Source organism: Talpa occidentalis, unplaced genomic scaffold (genome assembly GCF_014898055.3).
Source record: "Talpa occidentalis isolate TD23 unplaced genomic scaffold, MPIMG_talOcc4v2.1 talOcc4.2, whole genome shotgun sequence".
NCBI classification, from domain to species: domain Eukaryota; kingdom Metazoa; phylum Chordata; class Mammalia; order Eulipotyphla; family Talpidae; genus Talpa; species Talpa occidentalis.
In genome coordinates, this window is record NW_023602073.1 from 149,809,852 (window position 1) to 149,827,398 (window position 17,547).

At 44.3% G+C, this 17,547-nt stretch overlaps 1 protein-coding gene across 4 annotated transcripts in view; it reads right to left on the reverse strand.

Moving 5' to 3' along the window:
• The window catches only part of PRKN (parkin RBR E3 ubiquitin protein ligase), a 1,086,879-nt gene that overhangs the window by 289,099 nt on the left and 780,233 nt on the right, over positions 1–17,547 (reverse strand). For all 4 annotated transcript variants that reach the window (XM_037520693.2, XM_054697961.1, XM_054697960.1 and 1 more), the window contains one exon: positions 16,035–16,171. In XM_037520693.2, coding sequence (XP_037376590.2) covers positions 16,035–16,171 — 137 coding nt within the window. The remainder of the gene's footprint in view (positions 1–16,034; positions 16,172–17,547) is intronic.

The following is a 17,547-nucleotide window of genomic DNA, read 5'->3' on the forward strand; positions in this document are numbered from 1 at the left end:
TGTCTTCTGCCCCTTGTCCAAGTCAGTAATGATACAGCATCAAGACTCTTGAAGAAAGCTCGTAACCCCCGATGGGACTGTAAGCTCCAGGAGGGCAACGCGCTTATCTATTCTGGAAAGTCTGGTACAGAGTCGGGCACAGCACCGGGTACAGCGCAGAGAACCAGGCCCACCGCACAGAGACAGTACGCACAGCGGGATACACTACAGTGCAGGGCGACCTATACGCGCCTGGGACGCGGCCGTGACGCCAGGATCCACGTTCTCGGGTATGCTAGGGCACGCTCTGGAATGAAGAGTCTTACGCAGAAGTCTTTGTTTTTGTTCAGGTGATTTAAATCATATCTTAGCATTCAATAAGGTGCCACAGATCAACATTAAATCCCCAAAATGTGACCGTGAATATATTTTTAATGAAAGTTAAGGCCCACTTGCAAGTGAAGAGAAAATTATTTTAAGTTATTTGTATAATTTTGAAAGAATGCAGTGATTATCCATTTCTGCATGAAATAAAAACAGCTTCCTTATTATGGTGTTCTCCATAAAAGGGATGAATAATTAATATTTGTGACTTAGAAATCTATCTCCTTGCAATGTAGTTATAGTCTCATTAAAAAATGTTTTCTTAAAACAATAGTTAAATGCCTTCCATTCAAGGTACTTTAAATTAAATCCCTTCGGCATCAAAATAGCCCTGGAGTCATCAGCAGAATAGTGTGTCAGACATTCCGAAGCGCGTATTTTATTGGTATCCAGTAAGCAACTGCAAATGTTTCTTCTTCTGTGCAAAAATGTCCCTAAAAAAGGCTCCGCTGCTAGACTCTGACAAACGTGCTCCCATGAACACCGGGTTCCTTCGCAAACACACAATTCACAATTACAAGCAATTTTGTAAAATGCACTCGATTTTCCTTGGAGACCAGAATGCCTTGGAGTGGTTAAATATGTAATTGGGTAATTTTCTGGAAGTCTTATTATTTACTGGAGTCTCATTTCGGTCTCTCTGGTGAACAGAATATCTCTGTTAACTGCTATTATCCCCCCAAAGCTCCGCCATGATCAGCACTCCTCTGACTGCCCATAAACACATGATAAGACTTGGGGTGTAAATTATGGAAAACAGAAGCCACCGGTGTCGGTCCCCTTATTGAAATGGCCGGGGGCTGGGGAGAGGTCTCTTGTCCCTGAACGGGGGATTTCCAGATTCCAGGCAGAGCTTCAGCTTTCTCATGATCTAAACTGTGTCTCATCCGGTTGCAAATCTCATTATCAACTTTACAGCTGTTTTTCTACCTTGATTGATTTTTATTTTTGGATCAGAAGGAAGAATGGCAAAATAACAGCCTAGAGGTTTGCTTTGGGAAATAAAGTTTGAATTGAGCTGTTGTTGATTTATGCCCAGCGTGCTGTACTTAGCATAGGCGCACCGTTAAGCAGACTTTAGAGGTAATTACACCTTCTCTGGATACAAAGGCAGTTACGGAAGCTGCGCGTGGCCTAGAATGATACCCAGTTCCCGAAGCAGCACCTCCTCCAGTGGCATATCAGGCAAATCAATTCTGACGATGGTGGCGGCGTCTCACCCAGCGAGAGCTCTTCCTCCCTCTGAAACCAACATTTTTTACCACTCGCCTGCTTGTGCGTCAGCAGCGAGGGCCCACCAAGACCATCATTTAACTGAAGCGACTAAGAGGAAGTAAACAGACTCTCACTGGAGTGCACATTCAGATTGAAACCGGGACTGAGAAACCCAGTGGAAAAATTGCTTTGAGTTGTTGTGGAGGGTGGAGCGGCCCCGGTTCTTTGATTTCCAGGCTCTGCTAGAGATATTCTATCCCATGGTGCTTGAGTGGTAACAAACAGCTCTCCCCTCTGTGCCAGTCAGAAGGATCCTCTTCATTTTGTGACTATGTGAATCTAATTCACAACAAAAGTAGGTAGTTTATTCTTTATTCTTCTAAAGAATATACGGGAAAGGAAATGGAACTATTTTAAATGAAGCCTCTGCTAGCGCCTGGCCTTCCAGAAGTCCGGTTGGCTTGGTGTCTCTTTGGTTAGAACGGGGAGGGGGCTCTGGTTAACATAATGGGCTGTGCTGGTACCGGTCACTGCAGCCCACACAGTCCCCTGGTATGAACTTGCTCCTCATCTGTGCCTGGACAACCTCCCCAGGGTTCCTCGGAACCCAGTTTGATACCCCTGATCTAACATACCACACAGAGACAGAGGGTCAGGATGGCCTGCTCACCCCTCAGAGGGCCCTTCACCTCCTGATCTGACAGTGAGTTTTACCCTGATGCCTTTCATAGGAGTAAGTAGTGGCCCATGTTCTGGAGGCAAGAGTCTAGCTCAGCATTTTCCAGGTGGGAGAGGCGCGGGACATGAGTTCCGTGCATCCCAGGTGGGAAGGAATGATTGGTTTTGGGGTCAGGCAGACTATGTTTGAATGAGGCTTCTGAGAAGCTCTGTCCCCTTGTTGCAACATGGGATAATTCGCATCAACCACACAACATGATTGTGAAGTTTAAATAAGGAGACTCCCTCACGAGGCCAGCTGCCCCAGGATGCAGTAGCTCGGAAGGGACTTCACCGAATTGACAAGGTGCATTTATTTTATGGGAGAGCCACAACTTCTAGTTCCACGTTATTTCTGAAATATAAGTCTAATTTGAAAAACAAAACAAGTTAACTAAAGAATTCAGCTTTTGTAGGCTCCCAAGAACAAATCTCAAGACAAGCCATTACCATTTATTTCCCTAGGAAGAATGAGCATTCAGAAAAAAATATTACTCAGAGAAAAAGCTTTAAACATTAACCACTGTTTTTCTGATGAACCTCGAAGGTTACAACAGGAAACATGCTTATCAATTATAGAAATAATGTTTTTAGATTACAGCGCGATGGGAAGCAAACACCAGTAGGAGTCACCGCTAAACTATGGAAATACGGAAGGTGTATCGATCCAAAGTCTATGTACTAAAGGATGATGCTGTCTGGTTTGGGGGTGCGGGTCCTCTCAGGATGGCTCCAAAGGAGCAGACACCCCACTGCCATGTGTGTGGGGGCAAGAGCTCCCCCATCCCGAGACTATATCCCCAAGCCTCCATGTCAGCTCGTTCTTCGGTGATGGCATTCCTGGACATGAAATGGACTTTCTGTTCAGTAAATCTTCTGTCAAAAAATGACCGATTTTATTAAATTTTCAAAAGTGACCTGTTCGGAAGAATGCATGGGGAATGGATGACTTTGTTTTTCTACTTTGTTCAAATCTGGTCAATTTCATGAAGTTTACCATTTTTGTAAGAGGATGACGAGAATTAGGGCTGTAAATCATATAGGCAAGTGTGAATGTGGGTGGGGCTTCAGGGCATTTCTGGTCCTTGAAATGACTGATCCCTAAGGAGGGGCCCCAAGGCCACCTCGAAGGTCCTTGTCATGGAGCTGATTTCCACCTGCTGAGGTGCACCTGAGCGAGACTAACACTGACGCTGTCACAGTGCATCTCAATGGCAAGGCGGGGCAGATTGTGAGTCTCTTGGATCCACGAGTATGTACAGTGCACGTGTTTCCAGCACTGTTCTGAGTGTGTTTCTTTCCATGGGGAGCAACCCAGAAGTTCCAACTCCACTGGTTCAGATCAGAGCTCCCCAAAATTTTGGTTGGGAAGCCTTATGGGTAAAAACCAAATCCAATACGAATCCCAATACAGATTTAATAGAAATGCTGCTGCTATTTTCTGTATAAACACACAGAGATTTAAAGGATGAGGCAAGAGGTAACTAGAAATAAGGGCTGTAAAATTTTCTTTGGGCACCAAGCAGAAGACTCCTTCTTCTAGTGCACCTCTCAGTGCTCATATTAGAATAAAGTGATTCAAATTTCAGATCACACATTAGTTCAATTTTGTACTTGATTATAGTCCAAAAGCACTTGTGGGAAATTTACTCATTACTCATCGATGGTCCATTCAGAATACAAAAATTTCAAGAAAGGACTTAAACGCTTTACTAAACCCCTCCTTCAAGTAGCCTATTCACGGTGTCCGTAAGAGAAGAGAAATAATAACCAACAGCTGACTCGTTCAGCAACTATTTATAGTCCTACATATATTTCCTTTATAAAATAAAGTCTTGGGGGAATTCAATTTTATAGAATAAATCTAGTTTATGAATTTTAACAAGAAATCTTATCATTATCACTTTAAAATTATTTTACAGGGTTACATTTATGTAACTGGATGCTTGTTCAAATGTTAATTCCTAATTCACGGGAATTATTGCCATTATTTTTGCTAATATGCTAATATGGAGAATGTCAAAAAGAAAATTATATTTTCAACTTTTAGCCATAAAACATTCATTAAACCTAAATTGCAGCTTCAGGTTTCTGGCTTGAACAGGGCGTATCTGGAATAAATTCTGACACTGGAGGGTGTAATTGGCGGGACGAGGAAGCTGCCACCCCCAGAGCTCGGTGCCAGGCCTCTGCCGGCCTTTTCTACCCACGTCTCACTCTTACTCAATTCTCTGAGTTCAGACTCATCTTCGTGTGTGAGGAGAATATCAGCCCAGTGGCGGGCAGTCCAGGGCAGGCCTTGGGTCGGCATTGGTGCCAAGCCCCCTTCATGCCATGGAACCCCTTGCAGACAGAGCCCACCAGGCCTCTGGTCAAACTCTCCTCTGCACCCTGGGTTTTAGCTAGACTTTCTCTCCAGGCCCCTGGCAGCTGGTCAGCCCAAATGTCTCTGTCCTGCCCACAAGTGAGGAGAGAGGTGGCCATTTCCAGGCCAACCACAACAGTGTCACCACCTGAGTCAGGAGAAAGTTGCTTCTGGAAGCAGGAGGGGAGAGGAGGAAAAATAGAGGCTCAGAGAAACCCAGGCAAAATGGTGCTGCCTGCTGAACAACGATCTTGGTCCTCTGCTTCAGTATTTCCATGGCTTTTTGTACAATATTTCCCTCTATAAATATTTAATTCCAAGATAGATGATTTCTAGTGAAGACTTGAGAAGCAGAGGGTATAACAAATATTAATTTTTCCAAACTCCTAAGTGGAATCAGTAACAGCACATATAAGATGACCTGGAAGGCATTCAGGTCTTACTGGAAACACAGAACATAATTTCTTGCTTCAAATATTTTATATATTTATTTCCATCTTGACATTAGAATAGTAAACCACTCCTCCCCTTGCTAAATTGGTATGCATTTAAGACATTAAATGGTTTCACTGTCCTGCTTAGGAACCAGATGATACAGCCTCTCATGAATATGTAAATCAACCCCTCTAAGCACATTATTAATTATTTCAAAAATAGTTGGAGGTCACCAGCTCACAGCAATTTCTGTGCATGAAGCCTCATTAACACAAGACATCGCACTGCAAGGAAGAATAAAATTTTATCACTGGCACTGCGTGTGTGTAAGTGTGTGAGAGTGTGTGTGAGTGTGTGTGTGTGTGTTAAGTGGCCAAAATAACACAGTGCTGGACACAGCCCTAGCAGGTGCCGCTAGGTAACCCTTGGGTGATGAGGGGAGGGCCGTGAAGGAGCAGAAACTGCAGGAGCACAGTTAAAAGCCACCTGTCTGTGTCAGGAAACGTGAGCATAAGCTCGAAGACTGTTTCTGTCTCAAATAAATTACAACCTCTTGACCCAGAGGCCACCGAAGGCCCTGCTTTCATTGGAATCAAGTTGGAACAAGCTGCAGAAATCTGAAGCTCAGGAAGACACAACACACTTTCATTGCCTGAGATGCTGGTGGGACCTCAGGGGTCTCACCCAGCACCCCTGTAACCTGCGCCCCTCCGAGCTCTCCCAGGCCCTCTGGGTGGGGGGTGTCAGCAGCCAAGTGCTCTCACCTAGCCCGAGGGACAGGCTGAGGCAGAATCAGCCACAAACAGCACGCAGAGCTGGAGACAGGCTCCTGATCACCGACGCACGGAGGCGGATCGTCACCGTGCGGATGAGCTGGGCCTTCAAGTCTGTGGTACAGAGGAGATGTGACCCGTCAGGGTGTAATGAGGCTGATCTTAGCCCAGCAACTCTCCACTGTCACAGTCTAACTTGACTTTGTGCTTCTGAGGGTGAGCGCGGAGCGCACCCGACGAACAGGCTAAGACACTATTTTCACACCAGGGTGGGGAAGACAGACGTGCAGCCGGGACCTGCATGGAGAACGTGCATAACCGGGGTGCGTGGATGCTGGGCACTGGGTGACCTGCACTTGTAGCCAGAGTTTTCTGACTGGGATACAGCTGGAATTCTAGATGTTTCTGGCAAGGGAACTGTGTGTGGCAAAGGCTTCCAGGCACCAACTTGGAGGTGAACAGCCAGCTACTGCCTCTGGTCATGTGTTGCTGAGGGCAGTTCACAGCGCTGGCCCCGTGGGCAGCACCGAGCCCCCCATGTGCACAGGCTGTGCCTCCTAAGTGTGTGGTCACTCTCTGTGACATTCACACAACCACAGGCTGTGTTTAAGCGACAGGTGACTGCAGAGTACAGACAGAGGTGTGCACACTGGTGGGGATGCTGAGAGGTCACGAGCGTGGAGGACACCTTCTGGGAGGGAAGAGGGGGCTGCAGTGGGGAGCTACAGCGGGCCTGGCGCCCTGGCCTCTCCTGGCCTTCACCTGGCTGGAGGCTGCCTGGTGCTGGTGGCTATGCAGCCCCAACAATAGTGTCTCAGCTCAGCTGTGGATGCGGGATGTGACTCGTGAATTTCAGAACACACCACGCCAGTTAAAAAGTCAGTTCCTATGCGAGTGATGAGGGTGGCCATCCTCCGGCCTCGGGAGCACTCTCCAGCCTGGAGCGCCCAGCACTGACTCCAGGACCTGCCGACCGCTGCAGAGACCAGGGAGAGGGAGTGGACAGCTGTGCCTTGACAAAGAGAAGTTTTCAGACAGCTGCTTTGAATAACTCTGTAGCTATCTTTAGCATATATAGGCGTCTTTCTAGAACTCTGGGCAAGCAATACATTTATACTTGAGAAACAGTTTACTTTTGCCCTTATAGACTCAGATAGAATGTTCTTCTGTAGAGTTCAGGGCAGAAGTGGGTGGAAGAAATTATTTTTGCTTTCTCTGCGGGCTGCTGGGAGTAGTTGTACCTAATTTCTAGAACGTTATTTTATTTTTAACCCTTAGGACATGGGAGAAAAAGAGAAAAGGCATTTTGGGAAATTAACTCCCGAGCAAAGCAAGGATCAGGGCTGAGCTGACGTGGACGTTTGGACACGGGCTCCTCCCAAGAGGACGGCAGCAGCGCTGCTGGGAGCTTCTGCAGACATGTCTGAGGCACTTGAGTTGGGATTCATGAGGCACACGTGAGGCAACAATCAGGGAAGCCGTGTCCTTCAGTGGTGGGTTCTGGAAGGCAGTGTCTCCAAGGCCCCGCCGACAGTGGTGCAGACCCTGCTGGTCTAATAGAACGGGCCCCTGCGCCCCATCAATTCCGCCCTACAGCTCTTACTCTGGTCCTTGTCATGTACCAGTCACTCCTTATAATGAAGCTGCTTGATGGAGAGCCGTGTCTGCCGCGAGCTGGAGAGGGAAGCTGAACAGCCGGTCAATAAATTTTCCGTTTTCCGTCCTCTTCACCAGCCGCACAGACCGGCTGTGCTCCCGGCACTGTTGGCCTTTCCTGCCGGGCACCCCACCTCCACTGTGTGCTTGGGGCGGGGGGGCAGGCGGCTGGGTTCTGGGACTAGGGACATGGGAGGATGTGACCGGCACCACTTCCAGGCCTGACCTCTAAGAATTCTCCAGGCTGATGTCACCTCCCCCTCTGCCCGCTGCCCTGGGTTAAAAGCAGCAGCGGCTCAAGGATGCTGAGAATGACCGAGCCAGGAGGTGGCATAAGTCCAAGTCTGGGGCCTGGAATGCCACTGTGGGGCGCAGTCCCCAGCCGCCCCACGCTGGACCGTGACCTGACCGAGGTCCTGAGATTTCAGTGTTTTTCCTAGAGAAGTCAGGCCCTGGTTCCGACATCATGGACTCACCCTCCGTGTCAAAGGAAAACCATCAAAGTTGCCAAACCACTCCCCAAGCTCCCCAATAAAACAAACAAAAAAAATGTTTGGCGTCACCTCAAAATTAGGAAGTCTGATTTAATTTGATTTAATCGCTTTGACTGCAGGCTTGTCAGCTGCTGTAATCTACTGTTGCTGCCTCGTGGGACTGACAGGTACTCAAGATCGAGGAGCGAGGAAGAGAACGAGCTGTGCATTGCATGCAGACAGACAGCCAGCCGTGGAGAGACTATCTGTGTGTGCGTGGATGGGCTTCCAGGCAGTTTGTTAATGTTTCATCTCAGTATATGGATTGCTAAATTGCTTTTCAGAAATACATGAATTACTAGCCAGACCGGCTCTGAATGTGTGTCCATCACACTGTCTTGCACACCTTCTATCAGCGATTCTTCAGGAACGAGGCAGGGTGGACTTTCACTTTGTGTTGTGCTCATTTGTGTGTCTTCTTTGGCGATCTAGCCTTTTATAGCTCCTTGATTTCTGATGTGGTTTTGGGAATTATTTGATTCTTTGTGTGTTTGGGAGAGCAATGCGCAAAAGTCAGAACATCATTTTGTTGAATTTTATGTCAAACACCCTAAGTAGATGCCTCCTGGATTCTCTAGGCATCAAGAATATTTCTGTATCTTGAAAGGTCCAGAACTCTCTGCCTCATGCTGCATGTTGCCGACGAAGACTCTGAGGGCCCTAGTAGGCTGGAGTTGCTGAGTGAACATACAACATAGAAAGGAAATCTCATGCTAAGCTACACGGAAACTGAGATTATATGAAAAGTCATATAGAGGAAGTGGTTCATCCTGGGAATGGGGAGAATAACAGGGTCCGTTCCAACAGAGTTTTGTGGGGATTCAGTGGGTGTATGCGGGACAGCACTAGGGGTGGAAGGGGCGCTACTGTACCAAGGACGCAGTAGCAGCCCTCATCAGTAATTGTGTTTGATTCACTGGGAACTAAGATTTGGCATTCCACTCCTATAAGGCACAAGGAAAATTGTGTTCAAATGAGAAGCCTACACTAAGGAAGGAGTTCGTGCTTGATGGGTGATTTAGAGCAGTTTTAATTATTCATCATAATAATGATGACAGTGACAAAGGTTGGCTGGTGGTAGATTAGCCAGGTCCTGAGGATGTGGATGCCTGCAGTTGAGCTTTGAAGGTGCTTTGCTGAATGAGTCTAAAAGAGATTTGAAAGAGCAGACTATGGGAAAAAGAACATTTTGTTACATACGTTTTGACAGCAAGTGGCATCAGGCATTTATCCAGAGATGGTGAGTTTACATGGACACCGCTAACAAGACTCTTGGTATGCGGATCACTTAGCAATATGACAAACTCTGTCGCGCTCTTGGTGGCTTCCGTGGAATCAGTGTTGTTTGAAAAGTGGTTTGCTAATTCTATTACAGCCTGTTTTTGATGTAGCGTGCAGAGTTCCAGAAAATGGATCTCAGATTTTTTCTCATAATGACTCTGTTCAAATGCCACTACAAGATTTCCCAGACTCTGGAGATAGTGAACAAAGGATTGGGGGGACAGGACAGTTTTGTGTGGCTGGGGAAGTGTGTGTGTGGATGTGGAGGGGATAAACGGCTGTGTTTGCCACAAGTGTGGAAGCGCATTCTCCGGAGTGCCCGGAGACACCTGCTCACCCTGTGGTGAGCAGTGCCCACACTGCCAGGAGCCCGTGCTCTAGCATGTGGACAGCAGAGAAGCCCGTGGAGAATGCCAAGGTGGGAATACGCCCCAGGCACGTGTGAACACTTATGCACCAACAAATCTTCCCAGTCACAGCTTCAGGCAAATCCCCAAGGTCAGAACTAGGGCGTCCAGCACCCACAAAGCTCCCTCTCCACACAGCCTTAGTTCCTTTCTGGAATTAACTGCCAGTTTTGTTTCTGTACATACAATTAAATCTTATTTATAAGATTCATAGACACTGACACAACCTCACAATGAATCCCACTGTGGGGAGACTGTCACATGGAATGATATGGATTCAATCAATTCTAGTCCCTGATAGTCTGCTGCTTCTATTTATAATCAGAAAAACTTTGATTTTCTATTTTTGTTTTATTACTATTTTATGTCGCTTGCTCTGTGTTCCATGAATCAATGCAAAGTCAACAAACCAAGGAGAGAAGATGGCCAAACAGATGGACGGTGAGTCGTGCTCCATGACTGACTGACAGGGCGTGTCAGAGAAACACTGACCCACAGTCAGAGCACATTGAGGTACACGGTCCACTACGTGCACGCGTGTGCATACATATGTGTACTGTCGGTGGCCTCTGGGAACATGTGCTTCCATAACAACCATCACACACACCAGCCTTGGTGTTGTCCACTCTCCTCAGGCACCAGCTCTGGCCTTATTTCAATGTGTCCCTATAGCAACGTATGGACCTAGTCCTGTTGTATAATCCCCACTTTACAGGAGAGCCCAGGGCACATGAGGCCACGTGACCGCCCCAACACTGCAGAGGGCAGGTGTCAGGCAGGATCTGAGCCCGTGTACATGGAGGACAGTGCCGAGGGGTCACTGCTCTCTGGAAGGCTCACACAGGGCTCGGTGGGGTGCAGAGCGGTCAGCCCTCACCAGGCAAAGGCTGACACTGGTGCTCCCGTCCTGTGGGTGACCAGCCCATCAGGCTTCTCAGTGCAAAGAGGGCATCAAGGGGACAGTGAGGCCCCCACCCCAGACCCTGGGGGGCCCTTTCACACAAGATCACCTGCTATGGATCAGTTGTCTCATGTTAACTTAACTAACACAGCTAAAGCACATGAGTGACTCAGGTGGTTCCTGTGAGAAGGCGTTACCCGGGACAATGGTGGGTGCATTGCGGGAGGTGAGCACCCCTGCCCTCCCCACAGCTGCCCCACGCGCGCCACACGTCGAGGAGAGAAGCTGTTACACACGCAGGGCGTCTGTACACCAAGCAAGTGATAATTGAGGAGCGAGACCTGTTGAGAAAGGATCCAAGATACTCCAGATTTGTATGAAATAAAAAAAAAAGAAAATGTATAATAACATCTGAAGTCTCTTTTCACAAACTAGGGGGAAATATTTATGATTCTAGTCACAGAAAAAGAGGCCAATGTCATACATGATGATATATGACAAACTGAATTATTGCTTTGTTGTGCATGTCTTGGGAGAGCGGTACCAGGCCATCACTGAAGAAGAAGGCCTGGGATGAAGACAAGGCTCGTCTCCACCTCAGCCTGTGTATCTGCTACATTCTCTTTTAATAACAAAGTACGAGAATATGCGACTTTGCGCTTCCTGTTAGACATTAAAGGAAAGAGTAGTCAAGGAAGAAGAACTCTCAATACCAAGCGCCATTTTTTAAAGTAACAGCAAAGCTCTGTGGAGGATTATGTTTAAATAATCTATAATGACAGAAATCCATCCATAGAAATATTTAAAAGAATTTCAAAGAAAAAAAATAAGATTGATTCATTCCCTGCCGCACTCATATTAAAACAAAGTTGAACCCAGGAGGTCATAAAGTTCTGAGGATGTCACCCCCATCACTAATGAACCAAACAACAAAAAAATTTAAAAAGATGTTTATAGGAAACTAAACTATTATAGAATCCAATGGGCTAGAACTGGACCATGCAATTTTTTTTTTAATGTAGAAGTTGTTACCTATCTTGCGGCAAAGAGCTAGCAACATTCAAGCTAGTTTCCATGCAATCCTTACAATAATGTGACTGGTCTGACTTTGTCAGTCTTCCTGTGAGGCAAGGCCCATCCTATGCTGGCTAGAAAATAAATTTGAAAATCGTACTCACTTTACCTGTAGCACAAAAAAAAATGATTTTTTTTGATACAGGAACGCAAGCGAATCTTAAACATATGAAAAGATGTTTAACTTTCTCCAGGAGAAGACAAAAATACTAGCTGGAAATACCATTTCCCCAAATAAAGGCTGGAAAAAACTCCCAAACCCTTTCCGCTACTCTGCTGGTGAGATGGCAGGGGAGCCGCTCTTCCATACTGCTGGCGGGCACAGACTGCAAATAGCAGAATATACATCTCCCCTTTGATAGCACAACCCCGCTCTTAGGCCTCTTATATCAATGCTACGAAAGCCATAAACACATGTATGCACACACTCTATTTGTTGTAATAAAAATATAATGTTCATAAATATTTGCAATATCTACAATAAAAAATGAAAACTAAGTGTTCCCCTGTAAGGGAAAAATAAGGTATATCCACACAGTGGAAGTCAGGAGTGCTATTTTTTTAATGGAAGAAATATCTGAGTGTTGCTAAGGAGTGATCTACAGACAGCATGTAAGGCAGAGGGGAAAATCAAGGTGAAAAAAATGTGTGCTGTATTCCTGAGAAAGGGAGGATGTACATGTATTCTCTATATTGGCATCGCTGTTCCTCTCCATACATGTTTTTATAATGGGGGATTTAGGTACAGGGGTTTCTCTATAGGAGGGAAAAGAATATTGAAGATAGTGGGGACAAGCACTATATATTACATTCTTTGAATGTAATTTGTCTTACAGTTTTGACGCTGGATTCATTTTAGCATTTAACATAATTACAAAACAAATTTAAAAGTCATGTAAAGGTAAAAACACAGGAGGAATCAGTGACCTAAGTGTGCAGTCACTGTACATGACTCTAAATCCCCATGGGGACACACTGAACTATAACACACACCAGGAGCTGGACACTGCTGTCAGTCACCATAATTCAGTGATGACGCTAGTATCCTAATTACCCTGGTGTGTGCACTGTGAGCTAAGACAAGGGAGTACCTATGCTGATGTCACTCAGTCACAGGATTCTGGACGACAGGAAGCCACAGCAGTTGCTAGATTAGTGACTTGGAGGAACCATTCCTAGCACTGAAGATGAGCTGGAAATGCCAACATAAATAACGTTGTAGTTTTATGCACTTTTCGAAAAAAAGTGTATATTCATCTAGGTCTAGAAACAGTGACCAGCCTAGTAATAATGAACACACCGAGAGGCAAGAGTGTAACTGTTACAGGGCAACCCAGATATAAAACAGGTTGCCTGACTGTGGGTCCTCATCTGCGTGCTTAAAGGAGACTTAAACTGCAGGCACACACAAAAGGTTAATCAAAGGTTTATTTACAAGGGAAGGGGAAATGAGGAAATGAACAACTCAGGGAAAAAAAGAGGGAGATAAATTCTTAAATATGTCCTACCTGTTGTGCCGACCTGGAATCCCAAGTGACCCTCCGACACTGACACCAGACCTATCTGTCCAAGAGCACGAGCCGAGAGAGCGAGACCCGCTCACATGGCTGGTTATAGTCACAAGCCAGAGAAAAATGGCTGCTTAACTCCGCCCTTAGGTCCTCACAACCTCCCTTTGGGGATCCTGGGATTTGTAGTTCCCAGTGTCTTGATGGAGTGGGGGTGGCATCCACAAAGCCTGTATGGAGTTTGCTCAGGACATCCTTTCCCCTAACATAACTTCTACAACTATTTCCTGTTAAAGGAATCAGGGCTCCTTAGAAAAATGGCCAATTCCAGGTCACTGGCAAGAATCAGAAGAAAAGTCCAGGATATCTTGTTCTGCAGAAAGCCTGGCTAATGTGTGCAAGGGGTTCATTGTAATATTTTCCTTTACTTCATATGTTTGACAACTTCCATAACAAAGAAGGTTTACAAATTTAAAAAAAAGAGAGAAATAAATGTTTTTATAAGGGCCTTGAGTGTGAATAGACAATTTGAAAGTGGAATTTAGAATTGATTCATAGATATAGTTTTGTGAAACAAGAGGGTTCTCAGTACAAAATTATCAATTAAAATATTAAAAATGGAATCTCCAAATCTTCAAAATGTTTCCCTGACTTTTGAACCCATTTGCTAAAACTACAAAAGTGTGATACCATTCAATGAGCTTTCCTTAAAAAAATGCACATATATAATGTCCTCAACGACTGACACATACATTATGCAAATCTTAATAAAAATATTTCATTGTTGTCAGATACAATTAAAAATGAGTATCATAATTCACAAAGTTAACAATGCAAATAACCCATTCCTTTTGAATCTGTGCATAATTTTGAGGTAGATTTTTCAACTATGATCAATTAAAACTAAGTACCAAAATAAATTGAACTTAAAACCTCATCATTGAACCAAGGAATCATACAGTTTCAAACCACAGTTCAAAATCAATGAAGCATCTGCTGTCATTCTCTATGCATATATACATTATACCTGTGAGTATGTAATGAGGTGGGAAATCCCCCACTTCACTTCACAATGGGGCGATGATCTAAGCATAAGAGCAAAGCTGTCAGAAAACACGTGGAAGCTACTCTTCCTGACCTCATATTTGGTCACAGAGTCCTACATTTGACTCCAAAACACAAGCAAGCAGAGAAAAGAAGTAAATTTGACTTCATCAAAATTAAAAACTTTTGTGTATTAAAAGATGTTAAAAAGAAGACAGCACACAGAATGGGTAAAATGTCTGCAAACAATATACCTGATAGAAATTTTGTATCCAGAGTGTATACAGAACTCTGGTAACTCAGCAATACAAAGACAAACAACCCAATTGAAAAATGGGCAAAGGACTTAGCTATTTCTACAAAAAGCTATACAATGGCAGACAAACACGTGTGAAGATCTGATATCCTGGATACGCAAGATACTGGAATTGTTATTGGAAATGCAATTAAAACCACACTGAAATACCACTTCACACCTAATAGGATGGTTACTCACAAAATAGGAAAATAGCAGGAGTTAGTGAGGATGCAGAGAAACAGCAACCTTTGTAAGTTGCTGATGGGCATGCAAAGTGGTGCAGCAACTATGGAAAATAGTTTGGTGGTTCCTCAAAAAGTTTAACATAGAATTGCCACACCACTGACTGATCGCACTCCTGGGTATATATGTAAGAGAAAAAAAAAAACAAAACAAAAACTTCTCCACACAAAAACCAGTACACAAACGTTTACAGCTGCATCAGTCACAAGGCAAATTTTGGAAACAATGCAAATGCACATCATCAATCAACGTATGAATGGAAAAAAGGCAGCATAGCCACACAATGGAATATTACACAACCACGAAAAGGAACAAAGTACTGACACATGCCACCACTTGCATGGACTTCAAAACAGTATGCTAAGACACAAGTAACATATTTTGTGATTCTTTTCATGTGAAATATCTGAACTTGGCAAATCCATGAGTCAGAAAACAGACTAGTGGTTGCCAGGAGATAAGGACAAGGGAGAATGGAGTGTGGTTATCGTGGCCAAGGGAGATTATTCTGCAGTGCTGAAAAAGTTTGAAACTAGAAGAGGTGGGTGGTCATTGCTTAACAATATGCATCCATGAGATGCCACTGAATCATGCCCTTTAAAATGATTAATTGAACGTCACACCAACTTCATCTCAATAAAAACAATACACATAATAGTAGTATCATAGTATTAACAGTGCATATAACAGCATTAATAGTGCAAGCAAAGGGTATTTTATAATGGTGAAGGTAAAATATATTTAAAATATTGAGTATTTTAGCTTTATTTCATTCTTTAATGTTTTATGCATGTTCTTTCATATATATTGTGTCTATGGGCAAAATTCTTAGCAATGGGGAGCACAATTTAAAAAACTGGGCAGTACTGTGCTAAATCCAGTATAATAAATTTATACCTTGCAGGGTGAAGCCATCAATGAACTTTATGTACTTTAGCCAAAAAATATTTAAAAATTTATTTCGATGTCTTTATGCAGGTCCTATATTTTCTAATTCAACACAACTCCTTCATATCCTACTCCTTTATATTTTTTGTTATCCAAAAATTAACATTTCTTGCCAACCAATGGACAAACAGATATTTGAAAATACAACTTCTTAGGTAAACCTATGTCAACCCAAGCTTAGTGAATCCAAAAGTATGTGGACCCAATTACATCGACACTTTTCCTTCTGTTCTTAATTAGCAGTAGAAATGAGGGAAAACGCGCTAGACTCACCCACGCAAGGCAGCGAGTATCCCAGCTCGGGGTCATGGAGGAACTGCCGGTCGTTCAGCCTGGTCACGCAGTATAAGTGGAAACAGTCCAAGCAGATCACGTGGCGGTCGCTGCACTGGAAGACCAGGACGGGGCTCCTGCGCGGGCAAAGACAGACACTGCCTTTAGTACTTCTCAGGCTGGAAGGGCAGCGCTAACCCTAACCCTTTCTGTAACCCTCGGAGGCACTTAGGGCACCTCTGAGTGAAGGCCTGTGCCCCTAGCCTTGCTCTCACACCTGCTGAGGCTACATCTTCAAAATCGCTCGTGCCCCATAAATAATAACAAGCACTGGTCTTCTTACTTTTACATTTTCTATGGTAACACATTTGCTACTCAGCTGTTAAAACCCCTGCTCAGATACAACCTCTCTACAAGCCTCCCTTGACTCATAATTTAACTAACCTATTAACCCCCCATCCACATATGTGTGTGCACGTGTATATTTCTATAGATCCACTGCTCATCGTGGTGCCAGTATGTGTCTGCTCTTATAGACAGTGATCTTGAAAGTAGACTGTGGCTACATTTCATTGATATTCTCATAGTGCCTGCAATGTAAGTTCCTAAATAAATGTTTCTTAGATTTAATTATAATATATGGAATCTGAATTTCCCCAAAGTCAGAAGAAAAATTACTCTTGCACCAAAGTAGTATATTAAACAGTCACTCATATTTCACTAGCAAGTAGAAAAGTAGAATTTAGATATAAAATATTATCCAGCAGAGATTCTTCTACACAATATTGTCTCTTGTGCCACGCCCATGCCAAGCAAATGTGCAATTTCTTAAATTCAGTTTTGGAGATTACTAATAAATTGATATGTACAGCTTCTAAAAAGTTTAGATTCCCCTAAAATGCTCTATGGAAAAAGCACTTCCTGAAAGCCATGCATTTTTGCTAGCAAATAAATCACAGGAGTTTATGACAAAAAGCAGACAAATTGAATATATAACATGAGATCAGGCCCAAGGCAATTTTAATAGCAAGAAAGTCATTGAGGTTTATTTAGATGAGTGTATTCTTTATGTAATAGAGCCAAATACAAGGTATTTTTCATTTCATACCCATTTCTTAAGATATAAGAGATGTAAATAAGCCCTTTATCCAGAAAAAATAAATATTAATATGGGATGATTATTTTTAACACTGAAAATTTTTTCAAATTTCTGTTTTCCCATTTATTTTGAAACAGTAACTAGTACGAAACAAAATGGGGAAAGTGCTGGCATCTTGACACCGTGGATCCCGAGGACCCCAGGGAAGGTAACCTGGGCCGGAGCGCCCCGGGGCTGCCTGTGCTTCTGTCCCCGCCGCCGAACCCACCGACGTCTCACAGGGCCGCCGTCACCACGTCCCAGGCCTTTCTCAAATAGCCATTGACTGTCCTGAGCCTCCACCTGTCTCTCTCTTCAGCATCCCCTCAGGGCAATGACACCGGACCCCCAACTTCCACACGTCATAAACACACC